At 42.2% G+C, this 23147-nt stretch overlaps 1 protein-coding gene across 1 annotated transcript in view; it reads left to right on the forward strand.

Annotated features, from left to right (window-relative positions):
* RAB4A (RAB4A, member RAS oncogene family) overlaps positions 1 to 23147 on the forward strand; it is a 58758-nt gene that overhangs the window by 22263 nt on the left and 13348 nt on the right. The window contains exons 2-3 of the mRNA XM_007446707.1: positions 15742 to 15822; positions 17938 to 18052. Coding sequence (XP_007446769.1) covers positions 15742 to 15822; positions 17938 to 18052 — 196 coding nt within the window. The remainder of the gene's footprint in view (positions 1 to 15741; positions 15823 to 17937; positions 18053 to 23147) is intronic.

Raw genomic sequence — 23147 nt, forward strand, 5'->3', positions numbered from 1 at the left:
TTGTTATACTTCTCCTTTCATTTCTAATTCTGTTGATTTGAGTCTTTTCCCTTTTTCTCTCGATAAGTCTGGCTAATGGTTTATCAATTTTTTTTATCTTCTCAAAGAACCAGATTTTAGTTTTATTGGTCTTTGCTATCATTTCCTTCATTTCTTTTTCATTTATTTCTGATCTGGTCTTCATGATTTCTTTCCTTGTGCTAACTTTGGGGAGTTTTTGTTCTTCTTTCTTTAATTGCTTTAGGTGTAAGGTTAGGTTGTTTATTTGAGATGTTTCTTGTTTCTTAAGGTAGGATTGTATTGCTATAAACTTCCCTCTTAGAACTGCTTTTGCTGCATCCCATAGGTTTTGTGTCATTGTGGTTTCATTGTCATTTGTTTCTAGGTATTTTTTATTTTCTCTTTGATTTCTTCAGTCATCTCTTGGTTATTAAGTAGTGAGTTGTTTAGCCTCCATGTGTTTGTATTTCTTACAGATTCTTTCCTGTAATTGATATCTAGTCTCACAACGTTGTGGTCGGAAAAGCTACTTGATACGATTTCCATTTTTTTAAATTTACTAAGGCTTGATTTGTGACCCAAGATATGATCTATCCTGGAGAATATTCCATGAGCACTTGAGAAGAATGTGTATTCTGTTGTTTTTAGATGGAATGTCCTATAAATATCAATTAAGTCCATCTTGTTTAATGTATCATTTAAAGCTTGTGTTTCCTTATTTATTTTCATTTTGGATGATCTGCCCATTGGTGAAAGTGGGGTGTTAAAATCCCCTACTATGAATGTTTTACCTTCGATTTTCCCTTTTATGGCTGTTAGTATTTGCCTTACATATTGAGGCGCTCCTATGTTGGGTGCATAAATATTTACAATTGTTATATCTTCTTCTTGGATCGATCCCTTGATCATTATGTAGTGTCCTTCTTTGTCTCTTGTAATAGTCTTTATTTTAAAGTCTATTTTGTCTGATATGAGAATTGCTACTCCAGCTTTCTTTTGGTTTCCATTTGCATGGAATATCTTTTTCCATCCCCTCACTTTCAGTCTGTATGTGTCCCTAGGTCTGAAGTGGGTCTCTTGTAGACAGCATATATATGGGTCTTGTTTTTGTATCCATTCAGCCAATCTGTGTCTTTTGGTGGGAGCATTTAGTCCATTTACATTTAAGGTAATTATCGATATCATGTTCCTATTACCATTTTCTTAATTGTTTTAGGTTTGTTATTGTAGGTCTTTTCCTTCTCTTATGTTTCCTGCCTAGAGAAGTTCCTCTAGCATTTGTTGTAAAGCTGGTTTGGTGGTGCTGGATTCTCTTAGCTTTTGCTTCTCTGTAAAGGTTTTAATTTCTCCATCAAATCTGAATGAGATCCTTGCTGGGTAGGGTAAACTTGGTTGTAGGTTTTTCTCCTTCATCACTTTAAATATGTCCTGCCACTCCCTTCTGGCTTGCAGAATTTCTGCTGAAAGATCAGCTGTTAAACTTATGGGGATTCCTTTATATGTTATTTCTTGTTTCTCCATTGCTGCTTTTAATATTTGTTCTTTGTATTTAATTTTTGATAGTTTGATAAATATGTGTCTTGGCGTGTTTCTCCTTGGATTTATCCTGTATGGGACTCTCTGCACTTCCAGGACTTGATTAACTATTTCTTTTCCCATATTAGGGAAGTTTTCAACTATAATCACTTCAAATATTTTCTCAGTCCCTTTCTTTTTCTCTTCTTCTTCTGGGACCCCTATAATTTGAATGTTGGTGCGTTTAATGTTGTCCCAGAGGTCTCTGACACTGTCCTCAATTCTTTTCATTCTTTTTTTCTTTATTCTGCTCTGCAGTAGTTATTTCTACTCTTTTATCTTCCAGGTCACTCATCCGTTCTTCTGCCTGTTCATCACTGTTTGTTTGCTCTTTAGTTCTTCTAGGTCCTTGTTAAACGTTTCTTGTATTTTCTCCATTCTATTTCCAAGATTTTGGATCATCTTTACTATCATTATTCTGAATTCTTTTTCAGGTAGACTGCCTATTTCCTCTTTATTTGTTAGGTCTGGTGGGTTTTTATCTTGCTCCTTCATCTGCTGTGTGTTTCTTTGTTTTCTCATTTTGCTTAACTTACTGTGTTTGGGGTCTCCTTTTTGCAGGCTGCAGGTTCATAGTTCCCGTTGTTTTTGGTGTCTGTCCCCAGTGGCTAAGGTTGGTTCAGTGGGTTGTGTATGCTTCCCGGTGGAGGGGACTAGTGCCTGTGTTCAGGTGGATGGGGCTGGATCTTGTCTTTCTGGTGGGCAGGTCCACATCTGGTGGTGTGTTTTGGGGTGTCTGTGGCCTTATTATGATTCTAGGCAGTCTCTGTGCTAATGGATGGGGTTGTGTTCCTGTCTTGCTAGTTGTTTGGCATAGGGTGTCCTGCACTGTAGCTTGCTGGTCATTGAGTGGAGCTGGGTCTTGGCATTGAGATGGAGATCTCTGGGAGATTTTTGCCATTTGATATTACGTGGAGCTGGGAGGTCTCTTGTGGACCAGTGTCCTGAACTTGGCTCTCCCACCTCAGTGGCACAGCACTGACGCCTGGCTGGAGCACCAAGAGCCTGTCCTCCAGACGGTTAAGAATAAAAGGGAGGGGAAAAAAAGAAAGAAGAAAATAAAGTAAAATAAAGTTATTAAAAAATAATTATTATTAAGAAAAAAAATTTTTTTTAAGTCATAAAAAAAGAAAAACAAAAACGGGGGCTTCCCTGGTGGTGCAGTGGTTGAGAGTCCGCCTGCCAGTGCAGGGGACACGGGTCCGTGCCCCGGTCTGGGAGGATCCCACATGCCGCGGAGCCATGGCCGCTGATCCTGTGCGTCCGGAGCCTGTGCTCCGCAACGGGAGAGGCCACAGCAGTGAGAGACCCACGTACCGGAAAAAAAAAAAAAAAGCACGCACAGACAAATGGTAAAAGCAAAGCTATACAGACAAAATCACACACAGAAGCATACACATACACACTCACAAAAAGAGAAAAAGGGAAAAAAATGTATATATCGTTGCTCCCAAAGTCCACCTCCTCAATTTGGGATGATTCGTTGTCTATTCAGGTATTCCACAGATGCAGGTACATCAAGCTGGTTGTGGAGATTTAATCTGCTGCTCCTGAGGCTGCTGGGAGAGATTTCCCTTTCTCTTCTTTGTTCGCACAGCTCCTGGGGCTCAGCTTTGGATTTGGCCCCGCCTCTGCGTGTGGGGCGTTCTTGGCTCAGACAGGACAGGGTTAAAGGAGCCGCTGACTCGGGGGCTCTGGCTCACTCACGCCGGGGGGAAGGGAGGGGCTTGATGCGGGCGAGCCTGGGGCGGCAGCCTGAGCCACGCCATGCGTTCTCCCGGGGAAGTTGTCCCTGGATCCCGGGACCCTGGCAGTGGCGAGCTGCACAGGCTACCAGGATGGGAAGTTTTGGATAGCGACCTGTGCTCGCACACAGGCTTCTTGGTGGCGGCAGCAGCAGCCTTAGCGTCTCATGCCCGTCTCTGGGGTCTGCGCTTTTAGCCGCGGCTCGCACCCGTCTTTGGAGCTCCTTAAAGTAGCGCTCTGAATTCCCTCTCCTCGCGCACCAGGAAACAAAGAGGGAAGAAAAAGCCTCTTGCCCCTTCGGCAGCTCCAGACTTTCCCCGGACTCCCTCCCGGCTAGCCGTGGCGCACTAGCCCCCTGCAGGCTGTATTCACGCCGCCAACCCCGGTCCTCTCCCTGTGCTCCGACCGAAGCCCGAGCCTCAGCTCCCAGCCCCGCCCGCCCCGGCGGGTGAGCAGACAAGCCTCTCGGGCTGGTGAGTGCCGGTCGGCCCTGATCCTCTGTGCGGGAATCTCTCCGCTTTGCCCCCCCTGCACCCCTGTTGCTGCGCTCTACTCCGCGGCCCCGAAGCTTCCCCCCTCCGCCACCCGCAGTCTCCGCCCGCGAAGGGGCTCCTAGTGTGTGGAAACCTTTCCTCCTTCACAGCTCCCTCCCACTGGTGCAGGTCCCGTCCCTATCATTTTGTCTCTGTTTATTCTTTTTTCTTTTGCCCTACCCAGGTACGTGGGGAGTTTCTTGCCTTGTTGGAGGTCTGAGGTCTTCTGCCAGCGTTCAGTAGGTGTTCTGTAGGAGTTGTACCACGTGTAGATGTATTTCTGATGTATTTGTGGGGAGGAAGGTGATCTCCGCGTCTTACTCTTCCGCCATCTTGAAGCTCCTCCTGTAGACTTTTTTTTTTTTAAATGAGATGTTGGCGGTAGGAGTTTACTAATTTTATTTATTTATTTTGGCTGTGTTGGGTCTTCGTTTCTGTGCGAGAGCTTTCTCTAGTTGTGGCAAGCGGGGGCCACTCTTCATCGCAGTGCGCGGGCCTCACTATCGCGGCCTCTCGTTGCGGAGCACAGGCTCCAGATGCGCAGGCTCAATAGTTGTGGCTCACGGGCCTAGTTGCTCCGCGGCATGTGGGATCCTCCCAGACCAGGGCTCGAACCCGTGTCCCCTGCATTAGCAGGAAGATTCTCAACCACTGCGCCACCAGGGAAGCCCCCTCCTGTAGACTTTTTGATGATGGCCATTCTGGCCAGTGTGAGGTGGTACCTCATTTTGGTTTTGATTTGCATTTTCCTGATGATCAGTGGTGCTGAGCATCTTTGCATGTGCCTGTTGGCCACCTGTATGTCTTCTTTGGAGAAACGTCTGTCTAGATCTTCCACCCATTTTTTGATTGGGTTGTTTGTTTTTTTGATATTAAGCTGCATGAGCTGTTTGTATAGTTTAGAGATTAACCCCTGTTGGTCTCATCATTTGCAAATATTTTCTCTCAGTCTGTATGTTATCTTTTCATTTCACTGATGGTTTCCTTTGCTGTGCGAAAGCTTTTAAGATAGATTAGGTCCCATTTGTTTATTTTTGCTTTTATTTCTTTTTTCTCAGAAAATATTGCAACCATTTATTTCTAAGAATGTCTTGCCTATGTTCTCGTCTAGGAGTTTTATGGTGTCATGTCTTATATTTAGGTCTTTAAACCATTTTGAGTTTTATTTTTGTATATGGTGTGAGGGAGTGTTCTGATTTCATTTACATGTAGTTGTCCAGCTTTCTCAACCCCACTTGTTGAAGAGACTGTGTTTTCTCTACTGTATATTCTTGTCTCGTTTGTCATAGATTTATTGACTGTAGGTTTATTTCTGGGCTCTCTGTTCTATTCCATTGGTCTATATGTCTGTTTTTGTGCCAGTACCACAGTTTTGATTACTATAGCTTTATAGTATAGTCTGAAGTCTGGAAGGGTTATGCCTCCAGCTTTGTTCTTTTTCCTTGGGATTGCTTTGGCAATTATGGGTCGTTTTTGATTCCATATAAATCTCAGGATTGTTGTTCTCGTTCTGTGAAAAATGTCATGGGTATTTGATAGGGATTGCACTAAATTTGTAGATTGCTTTGGGTGGTGTGGACATTTTGACAATATTAATTCTTCCAATCCAAGAGCATGGGATATCTTTTCAGTTCTTTGAATCATCTTCAATTTCCTTTATCAATGTTTTATATTTTTCAGTGTGTAGGTCTTTCACCTCCTTGGTTAAGTTTATTCCTATATATATTTTTTGATGAAATTTTAAATGGGATTTTTTTTTTTACTTTCTCTTTCTGATATTTCATCATTAGTGTAAAGAAATGCAACAGATTTATGTATTTAATCTTGTATCCTGCTACCTTACTGAATTCATTTGTTAATTCTAATGGTGAGTTGTTTGAATTTTTTTTACTGTGGAGTTTTGAGAGGCTTTTTTTTTAATTGATGAAAATATTCTAGATGCTAGTCCTTTGTTGGATATTTTGCAGATCTTTTCATCCAGTCTGTAGCTTGTCTTTTTATTCTCTTAGCAAGGTTTTCTGCAAAGCAAAAATTTTCAATTTTGGTGAAGTCAGATTTATCAGTTTTTCCTTTTCTGGATTTTTATTTTATTTTATTTTATTTTATTTTATTTTATTTTATTTATTTATTTATACATTTTTTGGTGTCCAGTCTAAGAGCTCTTTGCCTAGCCATAGATCCTGAAGCTCTTCTCCTATTTTTTCCTAAAAGTTTCATAGTAATGTTTTACCTTTTAAGTCCGTAATCTATTTTCAGTTAATTTTGCATAAGATTTGAAGCTTAGGTCAAAGTTCGTTTTCCCCCCCATGGATGTCCAGTTGCTTCAGCACCATTTGTTGAAAAGGCTCACTTTCTTCTGTGAAATGATTTTTGCACTTTCAAAAGCAGTTGGACGTATTAATGTAGGTCTCCTTCTTAGTTCTGGTCTGTTCCATTGATCTGTGTGTCTCCCCCATCAGTCCCTCACAGTGTGATTGCTGTAGCTACATAGTAACTCAGGTAAGGTGATTGCTTCCACTTGGTTTTTCTTTTTCAAAATTGTTTTTGCTATGCTAGCTCCTTTGTCTTTCCATATAAATTTTAGAATAATGTTGTCTCTATGTACCAAAAAGTCTTGCTAGAAATAGGAATGAATTGGCGTCTTTACTTTGTCTAGTCTTTAATCCATGAACACAGTATGTCTATTTATTTAGATTTCCTTTTGTTTCTTTCATCAGCATCGTGCAGTATTTTTTATCATAGAAACCCTTTACATGTTTTTGTTAGACTTATGCCAGAGTTTTTTTTTCCAGTGATTGCAAGTGGTGTTATATTTTAAATTTTGACCCTCATGTGTTTGTCATTAGTATGTAAAGATACGATTGATTTTTATATCCTACAATCTGGATATTGCTGAACTCACTTATCAGTTATAGGAGGGTTTGGGGGGTTTTTTTTTGTTTTTTTTTTGTTTTTGATTCCTTGGATTTTCTATGTAGACAATCATATTGTCTGCCAATAGGAACAATTTTATTTTTTCCTTTTTGATCTGTGTGCCTTTGTTTCCTTATGCCTCACTGCACTGGCTAGCACTTCCTGTATGATATTGAATAGAGTGGTGAGAGCGGACATTCTTACTTTGTTCCTGATCTTAGCGGGAAAGCAGTCTTTCACCGTTCACTGTAAGGTTAGCTGTAGAATTTTTTAAATGCTCTTTATCAGTTGAGGGAGTTCCTCTCTGGGTTGCTGTCATTTTGTTTTTTGAGTGTTTTTATCATGAGTGAGCGTTGACTTTGACTTTGACTTTGCAGCTTCTGCTGCATCAATTGATATAATCGTGTGATTTTTCCTTTTAGCCTGTTAGTAGAGAAATTACATTGATTGATTTTCAAATATTGAACAGCCTTTCGTCCCTGAAACAATGCCCACTTGGTCTTAGTGTATAATTTTTATATATGTAAAACTGAATTCTTTTTGCTAATATTTTGTTAATGTGCATAAGAGATACTGCTCTGTCATCTGTGTTGTTTTAAGGCTGTCTTTTTCTGACTTTCGTATCAGGGAAATACTGGCTTCATAAAATAACTAGAGAAGGGTTCCCTCCTCTTCAGTTTTCTCAAAGATGTTATATAGAGTTGGTGTTGATTCTTTTTTTAAATGTTCATAGAATTCTCTAGTAAAACCACCCAGCCTAAATGTTTCCTTTTTGTTAGTTTTAAAATTACAGATTCAGTTTCCTTAAGTTATATGGCTATTTAAATTATCTATTTTATTGGCTGAGTTGTACTACTTTGTGTTTTTTAAGAATTGGTCCATCTCATCTAAGAAGTCAAATTAAAGTATGTGGAGCTGTTCTTGTTACTCCTTTGTTACCCTGCTGGGTCTGTAGTGCTGTGACCTGAAATTGGCTATGTGTGTCCTCCCTTTGTTGTTGTTGTTGTTGTGAGTCTTTATTACATAAATGAGGTAAAGATGGTCCTTCACGTTGGCCTCTCTGTGGCGTTCTTCACAGCAAGCTGAGACGTTAGTTCAAAGCCTTGCCAGCACCAAACTCCATTCTCACACACTCAGGTGCTTTAAATATAGCCCCAATACGCATATTTTTAGCCATTTAGAGGCTGCCTGCTTTGAATACCCTGTGAAGCTGCCCTCTCATCTGCAAACTTTTGCTTAGACACACTGGGGCTGTGACAGGCCTCTAGCAGGTGCTGTCTGGCTTCCCTCCCATGCAGCCAGTCAAAGTGCTACCCAAACGAAGGTGGTGTGTGCTGTGACCATCTCAAGGTCCTGTCTTTTTCCTTGATCTGCCCCAGACCTGGAACTCACCAGTTTTGCTAGAGGTTTATCAATTTTAATGATCTTTTCAAGGAACCAGTCCTTTGTTTTATGGATTTTCTTTGTCTTTCTGTTTTCAGTTTCATTGACATCTGCTCTTTATTGTCTTCCTTCTGCTTGCTTTATTTATTTTGCTCTTCTCTTTCTGTGTTCTAGAGGGTAGGACCTTAGATAATTGATTGAGACTTTTCCTCTTTTTTAATATATGTATCTAGGGCTCTGAATTTTCCTTTCAGCATTGCTTTAGTTGTATCCCACAAGTCTTGATAAGCTATATTTTCATTTCCATTCAGCTCAGTGTATTTTTCTATTTCCCAGGAGACTTCTTCTTTAAATCATGGGTTATTTAGATGTGGATTGGTTAGTATCCAAGTATTTGGAGATTTTCCTATTGTCTTTATATTATGAATTTCTAGTTTGATTCCCTTGTGGTTGGAGAACACATTCAGTTCCTTTAAATTTGTTGAGGTTTGTTTTATGGCCAAGGGTACAGTCCATCTTGATTTACGTTCCATCGTCCCTTGGAAAGAGTACGTGTCCTGCTCTTGTTGGGCAGAGCGTTCTGTAAATGTTGACTCCATCCTCTTGGTTGACTAAGCTGAGTTCTTCTGTCTTTGCTGATTTTCTGTCTAGTTGTTCTGTCAGTGTTGAGAGAGGGGTGTTGAAGTCTCAGCCATAATCGTGGGTTTGTTTCTCCTTTCAGTTCTATCAAGCTTTAGTTTGATGGATTTTGTAGCTCTTGCTTTTTGGTGCACACATTGAGGCTTCCTATGTCTTATTGGTAGAATACCCTTTTTTCATTATATAGTGACACTTTCTTTCTCTGGTCATTTCCTTTGCTCTGAAGACTGTTTTAGCTGATAATTATAATGATTTACTTTGATTAATATTTGTGTGGCATACCTTTTTCCATCCTTTCACTTTCACCCTGCCTGAACATCATAATTGAAGGGAGTTTCTTGTAGGCAGCTTATAGTTGGGTCATGTTTTCTCAACTAATCTGCCAATCTTTGTCTTTTACTTGATATATTTATATAGTTTACATTTAATGTAATTGATCTATTAGAATTTATTTTTGCCATTTTATATTTTTGCTTTCTGTTCTGTTTTTCATTTTCCTCTTTTCTTTTTCTAGTCTTTCTGTGGTTTATGTTAACATTTTTTAGAATTCCATTTGATTTACCTATAATGTTTTTGAGTATATCTCTTTGCATTGCTTTTTTAGTGGTTGCTCTAGGTATCACATTATATATACATATCACAGTCTACTGGTGTCATCATTTTACGTTCGAGTGAAATATGAAAACCTTGCCTTCTCTTATAGGCATACCTTGTTTTATTGTGCTTCACAGAGACTGAGTTTTTTACAAATTGAAGTTTGTGGCAACTCTACATTGAGTAAGTCTGTTGGCATCATTTTTCCAACAGCATTTGCTCACTTTGTGTCTCTGGGTCACGTTTTGGTAATAATCAAAATATTTTAGACTTTTTCATTATTATTATATTTGTTATGGTGATCAGTGATCTTTGATGTTCCTGTGGCAAAAAGATTATGACTTGCTGAAGGTTCAGATGATGGTTAGCATTTTTTACCAATAAAGTATTTTTTTAATTAAAGTAGGTACGTTGTTTTTTAGACAGAATGCTATTGCACACTTAATAGACTACAAGATAGTGTAAACATAACTTTATATGCACTGGGAAACCAAAACATTTGTGTCACTCACTTTATTGTGATTTTTGCTTTATTGCAGTGGTCTGGAACTGAACCCGCAGTATCTCTGGGGTAGACCTGTGCATCCGTTCACCCTCCCCCACTTGTAATATAGTCATCTTAAATATTTCCTCCTCTTATATTTAGTCACATCAAACAGTGTTACCATTTTTGCTTAAACACCCAAGCATGCTTTAGAATACGCAAGAAGAGAAGAAGAAAAGCCTATTGTAATTACCCCTATTTTTATTTACCACGTCTTCCTTCCTTCATGATGTTCCATGATTCCTTTTATCACTTCCTTTCAGGTTTGTTTGTTTGTTTGTTTTTTGCCGTGCTGCGCAGCTTGCAGGATCTTAGTTCCCCGACTAGGGGTTGAACCCGGGAACCAGCAGTGAAAGGCCAGAATCCGAACCACTGGACCACCAGGGAACTCCTTTCCTTTTGGTTTAGAGAGCTTCCTTTTTAGCCATCTTTTAGGGTAGATCTGTTGGTGACAAATTCTGTTAGTTCTTTTTTTCCTCTAAGAATGTCTGGATCTCTCCTTCATTCTAGGATATTTTTAGGATATAAGGATATAAGATTCTGGATTGAAAGTTCTTTTCTTTCAGCCCTTGAAAAATATTTGGTGCTGCCTCTGGCCTCAGTGGTTTCTGATGAGAAATCTGTTGTCATTTGGATTGCTTTTTTCCTGTAGGCAAGGTATCATTTCTCTCTGGCTGCTTTCAAGATTTTTTTTGTTTATTTGTTTTTAGTTTTTAGAAATTTCATCATATATCTTGGCATGGATGTATTTGGACTTTTGTTTGGAAGAATCTAGCTGTTTGAATTCAGTAAGCTTTGCAAATCTGGATTTATGTGTCTTGCCAAATTTAGGAAGTTTTCAGCCGTTATTTCTTGGAATACTTTTTCAAACCCATCCTCTTTTTTCTCTCCTTCTGTGACTCATGAAAGTTAGATTTGGTTTTTTTTTTTTGTTTTTTTTATAATCTCAGAACTCCATGAGGCTCTATTAATATATTTTCAGGCTATTTTCTGTTTGTTGTTCAGATTAGATATTTTCTATCATTTTGAAGCCCAGTTCGCTGATTGTTTCCTGTGTCCCATTTTGTTTTGAGCCCATCCACTGAGCTACATACATCAGTTCTTGTATTTTTCAATTCCAGAACGTCCATTTGGTTCTTCTTTATATCTTCTTTTTCTTTATTAAGCCTTTCTTTTTGCTGAAGATTTCTCCTTTTCATTTGTTTCAGTCATGTTGTTATTGCTTGTTGAAGCATTCATGATGGCTGCTTTACAGTCTTTGTCAGATTTTTCAGACATCTCTGTCATCTTGGCACTGGAACCTGTTGGTAATATTTTTTCTTTCTGTTTGAGATCTTCCTGGTTCTTGATATAATGAAGGATTTCCGTTTGAATTCTGGGCATTGTTGCATTGTGTTATGAGACCTTAGATTTTTATTTAAATCTCTTGTTTAACTCGTCTCTGCTCTTGGGCGCTGCTCCGTGACTGCTGGGTGAGGTGGAAGCCCAGGCTGCCCGCCAAGCTCCCATGGACACCCAGGGCCAGGGCTGTTCCTTGTACTGCTGGGCTGGGGTGAGAGCCCCGGTGTCTGGCCTCCCACACCCCATGACCACATGTCCCCACGGGCACTGTGGCTCCGTACCTGGCCTTGGGACACCACCCTGCTGGGGGCATCAGGGAACCTCACTGCAGCCTCGGAAGGGTGGTGGTCCGGGCTCCCCACTCAGCCTTTGCTGGCATTGGTGGCATGAGGCCACAGTTTTTCCTGTAGTGTTTGTCTGGAGTAGAGCAGTTTTGTGTAAAAGGTTTCTCTCTTGCTGGGTTGCCCTTTCCTGGTTCGATGACTTGAGAGAGCAGGCTTTTGTTGGGGCTTCTTAAAATCTGCCTCCATTGGCATTTCCAGGCTGCCAGCTTGTTCAGCTCCAAGTCTGGGAAATACGAGGGAAAAGGAAAAACCCAGGGGACTCATCACTGTGTCATTCCTCGGGCCCCAAGATCCCTGGCCAGTTTGCCACCTTCTCTGCACTTTTCAAAGTCTTCTTATGTTTCTTTTATACGTAGTGTCTAGGGTTCTAAGTTGTCCTGAGCAGGCGGAATGGGGAAAAGTACTTCTACTCCATCTTCTTGGAAGCAGAAGTCCACCTTGGTGTTAAGGGTCATTTGTTGCACATCGAATTCTACATTAGACAGTTCCTTGTTTTTGTGCTCCTGCCCCAACACTGTGAAGATGGTGACCTTTGGGGTTAATGAACCTCGTGTCTTAATAGGGAGCTTTCCTTTCTTGCTGATTGCGTTTAGTTTAATATTGACTCTACCTCATTCTCTGGGGGTTTTTTTTTTTTCCATTCCAGAATATGTACTAGACCTATATGTTGGACCTTTTCTTTCAATTCTGCATTTTTCTTAAACTCTCATATTTTCTCTCTCTTCATTTCTCTGTTCTGCCTCCTAGTAATTTTCTCCAGTCTGGATTGCAGTTCACTAATTTTCTCCTTAGTTTTATTGATTCTACTCTTTAACTCATCCACTGACTATTTATTTTTAATGACTGCAGTTTTTATTTCTAGACAGACACATTCTGGAAACCTACCTTTTCTTTTATACCATTTTTTATGGATTCATCTTTTCATATGGATTCAGTTCCTTTTTTATGGTATTAATCATCCTGAGTATACTTTGTCAGGTTCTTTTTTTTATCAAATATTTGAAATTGTAATGTCTTTGGATTGCTGACTCACTCATGATGGATTGTTTGAATGTTTTGTAATTTTAGATTGTGAGGATTGCTTATCTTCAGAGGAGCTGTAAGCGTGGGACTCCTATGTATCCTGGTTTGAGGATGTGTCCTTCCAGAGTGATCTGCATTTGCATCTTCCAGGCATCCTGTTTTTTTTTTTTTTTTTTTTTTCTCACTGCTGTGGCCTCTCCCGTCGCGGAGCACAGGCTCAGGACGCGCAGGCTCAGCGGCCATGGCTCACGGGCCCAGCCGCTCCGCGGCACGTGGGATCTTCCCGGACCGGGGCACGAACCCGCATCCCCTGCATCGGCAGGCGGACTCTCAACCACTGCGCCACCAGGGAAGCCCCAGGCATCCTGTTGATATCACTTTCTAAGGCCATTTTTATTGTTTTAAATTTCTTGACTTGGAGGTTCATTGTTGACATGTTTTTTAAGTTTGAATTTCACACTCATCTGTGGAGCCAGCCCATGATAAATCTTCAGAGGGCAATGTTTTTCTGCTGATCCTGCTGAGAGGTCGGGCAGAGTCAGAGAAGGTTCCTTGTCCTCCTGAGCTGGTGAGAGGATTTTTCCAGCCTGTCCTTCGCTTGTTCAGATTCAGCTCTCTACTCCTTCCTTCACGTGGGTACAAGCTCTTAAATCCTGTCCCACAGATGTTAAAACTCAATACTGACAACCCTCCATCTGGGGCCCCTACTGCTTTTTCCAGTTCCAAGCAGCTAGAGATTTCCTCTTCTTTCCTGAAAGGTCAGCTATGTGTCTTTTTTTGATATGATATATTTTTTCCAGCATTTCTACTTGTTGAACCCAAGAGGGTTTTCAAAAATAGGGTTTTCTATTTAAGTATGAAAACTTACCTCTTGGAGCTACAAGATTCAGAGTGTGAAGAGTTTTTTGGAGGAATTAAATACTTTTACATATGGAAATTACACATCTTACTTGTCTTTTGTCCAGCACGGTGCAAGTCAGTTGATATGTTACCCTTTTACCTGTTGAGGTTGTGGTATAATCTGGAAAGCGATTACCATAATAGAGTCCATTTAAGCAAAACTTCCAAAGCAGAAAATAATAATGGAACAAGCATTAAGCCAAAGACTGTGCTTAGATCTATGAGTTTTTGTTTCAGGATTAGATGGATCTGTGAAACTCCTTTTACTATGTGCATATAAAACATGAGAAACATTCGCACTTGTATATATAAATTATTTTTGCTCTCAAAACTTACTTTTGCCTATATATTGGCAGCATCTTTACCTGGTTCTCAGCTTCCAATGTTTACAACCTATGTAATGTATTGGGCTTTATTTCTTAAATAGAAGAGGATATTGAACAAGACTGAGAAATTTCAGTATTTTCATTTTAACCTGGCAATCTTAATTTCTTGGGCTGTAAAAGCTGTTCAGTGACAATGATGAGACTTGCATATTTTATTTTGTATGTGTGGTAAAATATACATAGGATGAGATTCGTCATTTTAAAATCAACAGTTCAGTGGCTTTATGTACATTCACATTGTTGTACAACTATCGCCGCCTTCCATCTCCAGAACTTTTTCATCTTCTCAAACCGATACGCATATCCATTGAACCCTGACTCCCCATTTCCCCTCTCCCAGCCTCCTCGCAACCAGCCTTCTACATTCTGTCTCTGTGAGTTTGACCACCCTGGGTACCTCATATAAATGGACTCTTCTGGTATTTCTCCTTTAGTGACTGGCTTAGTTCACTTAGCACAATCAAAGGTCATCCATGTTGTAGCATGTATCGGAATTTCTTTCCTTTTTAGGGCTGAATAATATTCCAATGTATGTATGTACCACATTTTGTTTATCGTTGATCTGTCAGTGGATATTTGGGTTGCTTCCATCTTCTGGCGACTGTGACTAGTGCTGTTATGAACACTGGTGTGGCATGCTTTTAAAACAGGCAGTGAGATGCATAAAACTGTAGATATTTTTTTTTTTAGTATATGTGCTGCCGAAGCGAGCACTGTAGGTATTTTTAAATGCTAACAATTGTTAATAGCACTGTCCTACAAGTTTAATTGCCTGTAACTATTTGAAAAGCACGAGAGGTTGAATAGGCTTGACCTTTGGGTGATAAGGAATGTAGTTCTTAGGAACAGGGCTGGACCAAGCACCAGCAAACAAATTGACCGTTTGTGCTTCGCTGGGTGGGCGGGGGGAGAAGGAACCAGGGCTGGGAAGCGCGTGGTCGGGTCTGAAACAGGAGTGTGGAGGTGACACCTTCAGAGGTGCCCCCGACAGAACCAGGAAGGTGGAGCAGGCCCTTCAGGGCCACGGGCTGAGCCTGGCAGCCGGGGGTCAGCAGACATGGGTCGGGGTCAAAGTGTGAGGGTGGAGAGGGGCTTGGTGCCTGCAGCGCTCGGCTGAACAGAGCTAGAGTTCTTCACCAACAGAAAAAGCAAAAGGAATCACCAAGCCAGCGTCAGGCTACCGATGCCCCATCGTTCCGATTCACAGATTCCATTCTAGAAAGCCTCTATTTCCAGTTTATGGAAAGTAGGATCCCACATTAAATCTATTCCCCTGTGTAAAGAAGAAGTGAAGAGCTCTCTGTACATTGAATGGGACAGAATCACACGCGGAGCACTGACCCAAAGCCCTGGGCTTAGGCCGGCCTTCCCAAGGGTCATAGACACAGGAATGAAGGCAAGGCCACAGAAGTCTGCCAGTGTTTTTAAAAGAAGAAAGGAGTGGACTTCTCAAAGCCTATAAGTCTACCAGGTTTTTTCTTTTGTACAGAAAAATTGCAATTTCTAGGCGATTTTTGCTTGTCACTGTGTGTGTATTTATTTGAACAGCAAAGAGATTTCAGTCATTACAAGAGGAGTTTTCAAACTTCCAGTATCAAAAGAAATTGTCCCCAGAGCACTTTGAAAAGGCACTGGGTTAGCATATAAGCCATGTATCGAAAAGGTGGAAAGGTAAGTCAGTGTGTTTATTGCCATTTTCACAAAATATTCAGTTACCTCTTTTTTATATTAACTGAGATTTCATTAAATTTTAGGATTGTAGTCGAAGTTCACGGCACCTGCTCTAAAGTTCTGTTTCACCGTCTCTTTTTGTTTTTCAGATTTTTTGTTTAAATTCTTGGTTATTGGGAACGCGGGGACTGGCAAGTCTTGCTTGCTTCATCAGTTTATTGAAAAAAAATGTAAGTGACGTCACATGGTCAGTGTTTCTTGCATGTCTTCTCCCAAGAGTGCGCTCTTGTGCAGATTTGTTTAGGACAAAACTTCCGAATATGTTTCCAGGGAAAATGTCATAGTTTAAAAATATTTTTAAGTGACATAAAAAGTTTACGTTATTAAACGTTTAGTAATCTGATTTTTAATTTAGCATTTCAGTTTCGTAGTGGGTCATTGTTCATTATTTAGTGAATTGTCCTGTACATTTTCCAGACACTAAAATACAGTATGATGCTGTGAAATTCTGTTTCCTGGCAGGAGTGGCCCGAGAACCCTAGTTGTACATTTTGGATAAGATAGCATTTGCTCCCCAGCGGCCTTGTATTGTCCTTAAGGCAGCTATTGTCATCAGTCCTGTTTTACAGGTAAATAAACAGAGGTTTACAGGACTTGGTGTGTGCACTTGGGATGGTCACCTAGTAACGGTGCATGTTAGACTCAAACCCAGGCCTTTCGACCACAGAAAATATCTTGTGCCGTTGACTTGCCCTGTGTTGGTGAGAGAGGTTGAATTTTGTATTCCAAGCTACTGTAAAAGATGGTAGGTTTGAAAGACCCTTAAATTAAGCCGTGCTTATATAGTAATGGAAAGAATTGTGGAGAATGACCTGTCTATCTAGAGGTAGTCGGGTGAAGGCCCGAGCACAGAAAATTAATCTCACTTAATGAAGTGCCTCTTAAGTAAGAATGCGTGAGATGCATTAGGTGGCGGGCCGTGGAGACAGAGGCAGCAAAGGGTGTCCTGGGAAAGAGCTCTGAAGAATAAGATTCTAGAAGTGTTTTCTGCTGCTTCCATTTCCATCGACCAGGAGCTTGTTGGAACCTTCATGTAGTGACACGGACCCAGCGTGGCTCACTCCCTCTTGAATTTGACAGGAGTTCACCCTCTGGGCGGCCTGGGGTTCTGTACGAGTTACCCAGACTTTGCATTGTTCCATCCCAGAAGAGGGGACGCTGGGCCAGGTGCCCGGCCTCGGCGGACACTCTCCCTTCACATCCTCCCCTCAGCCCTCACGACCACAGTAATGATGTAAGGAGGCTTCACTGTATTGCTCTCGTAGCTGTGTCTTAATCAGGATGCCCTTGGCCTTGCGTTACTGCCTTCAAAGGCTTTTCCTTCCAGGCTGGCCCAGTAGCTGGACACCAGCGGATGTCCACCCCGGTCTGCACTGTCTGGGCCTGAGACAAGCTGCTGGAATCAGACCCTTTCCTCCCCCAGGCCCCCAGGGAGCAATGAACAAACACAGCTGTCAGATGGCTCCCTGGTTTCTGGTACAATTAAATTTTATCCTGTAGTTATAAAATATAAACCAGTCAATGGACTGTGTAGCCAGGATATTTGTTTTATCTTTTCGTTTCACATCACAGAAATTTTCTTTTATAAGACAGCTTATTCCAGTTGGGTTTAGCAAACTACTTATTTTGCCAACCTCCCTGCCCATTCAGACAGTATTGATTTCTCCAGCAAATTCATTCCAAATGATTGCCACACACAATACTCGATTTCATGAAACTCAACAGCTGTAATGTGCATAGAGGTCTTGGTTTGGGGTGTGTTTTGTTCTGAGTTTTTTACTGTATCTTTTCTTCTTTTTCCCTTAATCTTGGGTGAGCATCAAGTTTCTTTCTTGGGCTACGGTGCCTTTCCTTCCCTTTACTTTTATTTCTTTAGAATGTTCGTCTGAATAGTTGAAACTATCGTTGGCCAAGTTGCAGTCTGTCACTGGGCAGTAAGCCCTCCAAGATGGTACCCAGTATTTTGTGCAGTTGCCATTCATGAGAACCTTAGCGGTGGTCAGGTAGATATGGTCTTATATGGCGTGGCCACCAAGCCTCAGCTTTAAATATATGGCTTGTTTAGGTGTTTTAAGAAAAAGCTTTATTGTCTCTTTGAGAACAGGCACTGTGTGTATTCTGTTTAAAACAGTGAGTGCTTATTAGCATCTGACTGTTGGAGAAATGAATGACGACAGTAAATTACATTTTCCATTGACAGAACTCTTGATTTTTAATGTTACTTGTATAAATCTATAAGCCTGTTTCCCTAATGTTCTAAAATTAAATTTCTTTTTCTTTTTCAGTCAAAGATGACTCAAATCACACAATAGGAGTGGAATTTGGCTCAAAGATAATAAATGTTGGTGGTAAATATGTAAAGTTACAGATATGGGACACAGCAGGCCAAGAGCGATTCAGGTAGCTTTTTCTCTAACTTAATAAAAATATTTGAAATCGGGTTTGAAATAATCAATTATATTCTCTTAATGTATGTGGTCCCCTCCTCCCTCCCCCCACCCTCACAGATTTTAGAAAGTTCACCTCTGGAAGCTTTAAGACAAGCTAAAAGTCAGTTTTTCTCCACACAGCATTGATTTACGAAAGAATACGTTAGAATCTCTTCCAAGTGCACGCGTCCTAATTTGGAGGCGAATTTATTCTTTGGGACCTAGTGGTACATTAGGAGGTCGTGGCATTGCATATTCCACACTTACTTTTAGATTAAAATCAAGGCAAAGTAGTAGCACAAACAATTTTTCTCTGTATTTCACTTTAAAAGGAGAATTTTTTAAAACCTCTTTGGGCGTTGGTTTTGCTTTACATTAAAACATTCCACAGAATATTCTGTCCTCAGCACTTGAATTACGCTGAAGTCAAGATCGACGTTTGGAATGATGACCGCAGCCCACAGCAGATAGGTTCCATGTCTGATATTCTGAAACTACTAAAGCAGGAAAGTAGATTGATATTTTAGTTGTGTTTTTTTGAATAGATACAGAAAGTCAAACAGAACAGATATTCACAGTTACAAAATGCAGTTAAATAAAACTCAATCCCAGTGCAAGCATTTCACTTAAAGTCAGGTATAACATTTTAAATGCTCAATAATTGTTTGCTTCAAAAGTATCGTAACTAGGGCTTCCCTGGTGGCGCAGTGGTTGAGAGTCCGCCTGCCAATGCAGGGGACCCGGGTTCGTGCCCCAGTCCGGGAAGATCTCACATACTGCGGAGCAGCTGGGCCCGTGAGCCGTGGCTGCTGAGCCTGCGCGTCCAGAGCCTGTGCTCCGCAACAGGAGAGGCCACAACAGTGAGAGGCCCGCGTACCACAAAAAAATAAATAAATAAAGTATCATAACTAGACTTCAGACAATATTACTGTAAAGCTATTGTAATCAGAACAGCGTGGTAGGACTTCCCTGGTGGTGCAGTGGTTAAGAATCTGCCTGCCAATGCAGGGGACATGGGTTTGAGCCCTGGTCTGGGAAGATCCCACATGCCGCGGAGCAACTGGGCCCGTGAGCCACAACTGCTGAGCCTGGGCATCTGGAGGCTGTGCTCTGCAACAGGAGAGGCTGCGATAGTGAGAGGCCTGCGCACCACGATGAAGAGTGGCCCCCGCTCGCCACAACTAGAGAAAGCCCTTGCACAGAAACGAAGACCCAACACAGCCAAAAAAATAAACAAGTAAATAAATAAAAATAAATTAAAAAAAAGAATCTGCCTGCCAATGCAGTGGACATGGGTTCGAGCCCTGGTCTGGGAAGATCCCACATGCCGCGGAGCAACTAAGCCCGTGTGCCACCAACTACCGAGCCTGCGCTCTAGAGCCTGCGAGCCACAACTACTGAGCCCACGTGCCACAACTACTGAAGCCTGCACACCTAGAGCCTGTGTTCTGCCACAAGAGAAACCACCGCAGTGAGAAGCCCACACACCACACCGAAGAGTAGCCCCCGCTCGCTGCAACTAGAGAAAGCCCACGCTCAGCAATGAAGACCCAACGCAGCCATAAATAAATAAATATATAAATTTATTTTTTTATTTTTATTTTTTTTGTTTTGTTTTGTTTTTGCGCGGTACGTGGGCCTCTCACTGTTGTGGCCTCTCCCGTTGCGGAGCACAGGCTCCGGACGCGCAGGCCCAGCGGCCATGGCTCACGGGCCCAGCCGCTCCGCGGCATGCGGGACCCTCCCGGACCGGGGCACGAACCCGTGTCCCCTGCATCGGCAGGCGGACTCCCAACCACTGCGCCACCAGGGAAGCCCTAAATTTATTTTTTAAAAAAGAGAAAGTACCTTGGACAGACTTAGAAGGACTTTCTTATTTAAAGGAAAAAAAACAGTGTGGTACTGGCAGAAAAATGCACATTTGGGTGAGTGGAACAGAATAGAGAGCCCAGAAATAAACCCACACACCAATGGTCAGTTAATCTTCCACAGAGGAGGCAAGAATATACAATGGAGAAAAGACAGTCTCTTCGATAAGTGGTGCTGGGAAAACTGGACACCTACATGTAAAAGAATGAAATTAGAACACTCCCTAACACCGTACACAAAAATAAACTCAAAATGGATTGAAGACCTAAATGTATGACCAGGTACTGTAAAACTCCTGCAGGAAAAGCAGAGGCAGAACGCTCATTGGCATAAATCACAGCAATATCTATTTTGATCTGTCTCCTTAAATAATGAAAATAAAAGCAAAAATACACAAATGGGACCTAATTAAACTTAAAAGCTTTTGCACAGCAAAGGAAACCATAAACAAGACAAAAAGACCACCCTCAGAATGGGAGAAAATATTTGCAAACGAACCAGCTGACAAAGGATTAATCTCCAAAATATACAAACAGCTCATGCAGCTCAATATCAAAAAAAACCAAACAACCCAATCAAATAATGGGCAGGAGACCTAAATAGACATTTCTCCAAAGAAGACATACAGCTGGCCAACAGGCACATGAAAAGATTCTCAACGTCACTAATTATTAGAGAAATGCAAATCAGAACTACAGTGAGGTACCACCTCACACTGGTCAGAATGGCCAACATCAAAAAGTCTACAAACAATAAATGCTGTAGAGGGTGTGGAGAAAAGGGAACCCCTCCTGTGCTGTCGGTGAGAATGTAAGTTGATGCAGCCACTAACTATGGAGAAGTGTATGGAGGTTCCTCTAAAAACTAAAAGTAGAGGCCCAGCCGAGGGCAGGGATGAGTGAGGCAAGGACTGGAAAGACAGAAATTAAGTGAAAGTCTGCTGACCCTCACCCTCTTCCCCCACCTCTTCTTTAGCTGCTGGCAGCCAAGTGTGTATGTCTCAGGCAGGAGAAATGATTCTTATCTGCAGAAAAATAGCCCCAAAGAAAAGGCTTACAGATACTAACATTTTGGTTTCCCCAATGAAATAGCCCAATTTCTGTCCAGCCATCTCACAGTGAATAGCCCACACATAAAGAGGGTCTCTTAGAGTTTGGCATCCTTGTTCTTGAATATAAATGATCAACCAAGGATCAGCAGACACTTGACGAAAGTTTTTAGGATAAGAGAAAGAGCCCAAAATAAAGAAAATAGAAACTTTCAGGGAATAGACAAACTAAAACTACAGTATCCTCACAAATAAGAGTAGATATTGCATTCAGGGAATAAGAACAAAATTATAATTTAAAAAGAGCAAAATTAAAATAATATATTAAATAAAGTAGTGCCCTTCCAGAAAGTGAAACGGTAAACTTGAGATGAGAAAGGGAAGAGACAACATAAAAAATCATACAGAGTCAGTCCAGGAAGCGCAAGGCCTGACCATTTAAGCCTTCCCGAAGACAGAAGAGCAGGAGAAACAGTAAAAGAAACAATTGAAGAAAATTTTCCGCTAGAGGAATGAGACTCTGTAAGATTCCACCTTACACCAAACACAGATGAGGGGGGAAAAATCCAGACCAGGTCTGCCACGTAAAATTTCAGAACACCAGGGCTGAAGTGAAGATACCAAAAGATTCCAAGAGGGAAGAGCAAATCACATATCAAGAATCGAAAATGAGAATTGCACCGGACTCTTCAGCAGCAACGCTTAGAAGCTAGAAGATAATTAAAGCCTTGCCTTCAAAACTCAACTTGAAAAAATTTTTTTCCAACCTAAAATTCTGAACTCAGCCAAACTATCCATTAAGTGTGAAAATGAAATCAGAATACCTTCAGTTATACAAGAATGGAGGGAAACAAAGGTTGTCTTTCATATATTCTCGCTTAGAAACTTCAGGAGGATATACCTCACCAGCACAAGGGAGGAACCAAGAGAGGAAGATGGAGCCACCGGGACCCCAGCCTGGGGAACAGGGGGGTGGCGCGAGCTGTCTGAGCCCCATTTCTTAAGGGTCCTTAGGGAGGTTCCAGTCTGTAGGCACGATCGATTCGATCACTGACCATTGGGGGTTGAACTTGAGCCCCGGTCCCTGAGCACCAGGGCCTTGCAGGCCTCGAGGAAGACCTGGAGGAGGGCCACTGGTGACAGAGGGGACGCACGTGGCAGGGCTCCAGGCAGAGCTGGTGGTTCGGATCAGGACTGTGCTGGTGAAGGTGTAGAGACATGCACAGTGTAGGATCTGCCCAGTTGGTGAGACGGGTCCTGACTGATGGGCCCACTGTGGGACACATTGCGTCACATCACTTTGTGATGGGCACAGAGTGGGTGGAGAGATTCCTGGCTGTGTAAACAGAGTGGGTGGTGGGGCCGCCTCCCGGAAGGGCCTGTAGGCCAGGAGCCAGAGTTCTGCCTGAGATGTTGACTGTGACTCATGCATTGTGGTCACACGGAGTTGCCAGGCTGGCAGATGTCTCTTACAGAAGTAGGCTGAGCTGAGGATTAAACCGGAGTTGAGAGCGTTGGGAGAAAAGAGAGTGGCATGGACATATATCCACTACCAAACGTAAGGTAGATAGCTAGTGGGAAGCAGCCGCATGGCACAGGGAGATCAGCTCGGTGCTTTGTGACCGCGTGGAGGGGTGGGATAGGGAGGGTGGGAGGGAGGGAGACGCAAGAGGGAGGGGATATGGGGACATATGTATATGTATAGCTGATTCACTTTGTTATAAAGTAGAAACTAACACACCACTGTAAAGCAATTGTACTCCAATAAAGATGTAAAAAAAGGGAGAGCCCAGGACCCGGCCTGGGGGAAGGAGCTGCAGGACCAGCGGGGCAGATTCAGAGGAATGGTCCGGCGTAGCTGGTGTGAGAGGAGACCGGGAGGGAGTGGGGCTGCAGCCTGCGGGCAGGGGCAGGGGTCCAGGCAGCAGGGAGGGCAGGTGCCGCGGGGTCGGTGGAGCTGCTGTGTCCACGGGGCAGGAGGAGGCGGTGCTGGCGAAGCAACTCCTGAGAAGTGTGGTTGCGCGAGGGGCCCACCATGGGAGGCAGCGGGAGCCGGAGCGTCGCGCCACCTGCCTGGCTCTCGTCCAAGATGGGAGGTGCCGGAGCCCATTGTATTCTGCGAGTGGGGAAGTCTTCACACGCGGGGAAA

The sequence above is a fragment of the Lipotes vexillifer genome, unplaced genomic scaffold, assembly GCF_000442215.2.
Source record: "Lipotes vexillifer unplaced genomic scaffold, Lipotes_vexillifer_v1.1 scaffold242, whole genome shotgun sequence".
In the NCBI taxonomy this organism is placed as follows: domain Eukaryota; kingdom Metazoa; phylum Chordata; class Mammalia; order Artiodactyla; family Lipotidae; genus Lipotes; species Lipotes vexillifer.